We start from the raw sequence: 1,581 nt of genomic DNA on the forward strand, positions 1-1,581 counted from the left end.
GGATGGATGAAAGCTACAGCCTTGACTTATTTGCAGGAAGTTTGAAGCTCATCTACCTTATTAATGGCGCAGGCCGTCTTCTCCCTCATCTTGCCGCTACTCGTCCGAAGGATCTTGGAGATGTCTTGTCGTGCGGCGAGAAGGTGAGCAACAGAGATGTTACTGTTGGTGAGGAGGGCAGAGCGCAGAGGCTGGTACACTCTACTCAATTTCTCTGCTTGGGTCTGTAGGAGACATGAAAGAGGAAAAAGGGTTTTGTAACAGTAAAACATACGACTAGAGGCATGGCTGATATATATGGGATTGAAGGCATCTCTAATCTTATTGCTGTTCTCACAGTAACGCTATAAGCCGATCATTTCCGGGGAAACAGGTAAACCATATTCCCTCTATAGATTATCTGTTGCTGATCAAGAGATCCAGTATTTGTTCAACTACGATAACAGCATTTCATCCCATTGGAGACATTCGATACTGACCCCTGTCCATCTGAGGACGACCTCTCTGTCGAGAGACAGAGAGGGCCAGAGAGAGACAGACAAAAGAGAGACAGAGAGGGCCAGAGAGAGACAGACAGAGAGAGAGAGAGAGAGAGAGACCATGAACTCCTTTTATTGGTCCAATATGTCATTACAAAAAACTCACAAGTGAATTATATATATACAATCATCCTAACAGCCCGAAATCCAAACAAAAAAAACCCCTCAAAAACCGAGAGTAAGCAATTCATCAATTACACAACATAAAATATCTCTACCTCCCCATATACAGATGAACTCTTGCAAGTCTGACACCATCTTATAATAGGCAAACTCTGTCCTAAGACGTGCAGCTACCAGCCCTCTGAACATCAGGTCAACATCTACAGAACCTTTCTCTTTCATTTTATTTCTCCTGCTGAGCCAAATGCTCATCTTTGCCTGACCAAACAAAAAATTAACCAAACAAATATTACGCCGTTGTGCTACTGAGTATCTGGGACCAAAAATAAACAGTTCGTTATTAAAACTGAATCCTAATCCGCCCACCCACTGCTTTAACAATGAGAAGAGAGGAACCAGTCTGGAACATCTCAGCCAGAGATGCTGTAGGGTTTCCTCAGCCTGAAAAAAGGCACACTGACTCCCTGATCTGTGAGAGACAAAGAGACAGACAGAGAGGGTCAGAGAGAGAGACAGAGAGATAGAGAGAGACAGATAGAGAGAGAGAGACAGAGACAGATAGAGACAGAGAAAGATAGGTAGAGAGAGAGAGAGAGAGATATAGGTAGAGACTTATGATTGATGTTGAAAATCAGCCTGTTTTTCAATGTAGTCCTGTTTCTCTTGACTGTGACTAACTGGATGTGCTCTCTTTCATCCTCTGACATGTGAGCTGGCTCTGAGCTCGTCTGCCTGGCTGTGTGTTTCCTGGATGGGGCCGCCTGTGGAGCTGGTTGACAGTTGCCTTTTGTTTCTCTGCTTCTGACACTGGTGTTTTGCGGGTACTATTTAATGAAGATGCCAGTTGGGGACCTGTGAGGCGTCCGTTTCTCAAACTAGAAACTCTAATGTACTTATCTTCTTGCTCAGTTGTGCAACG

General features: G+C 44.3%; 1 protein-coding gene across 1 annotated transcript in view; it reads right to left on the reverse strand.

Annotated features, from left to right (window-relative positions):
- Window positions 1–1,581, reverse strand: part of fam98a (family with sequence similarity 98 member A) — a 20,779-nt gene that overhangs the window by 8,326 nt on the left and 10,872 nt on the right. The window contains exon 7 of the mRNA XM_015393850.1: window positions 35–224. Coding sequence (XP_015249336.1) covers window positions 35–224 — 190 coding nt within the window. The remainder of the gene's footprint in view (window positions 1–34; window positions 225–1,581) is intronic.

Source organism: Cyprinodon variegatus, unplaced genomic scaffold, assembly GCF_000732505.1.
Source record: "Cyprinodon variegatus isolate N-32 unplaced genomic scaffold, C_variegatus-1.0 Scaffold660, whole genome shotgun sequence".
Classification (NCBI taxonomy): domain Eukaryota; kingdom Metazoa; phylum Chordata; class Actinopteri; order Cyprinodontiformes; family Cyprinodontidae; genus Cyprinodon; species Cyprinodon variegatus.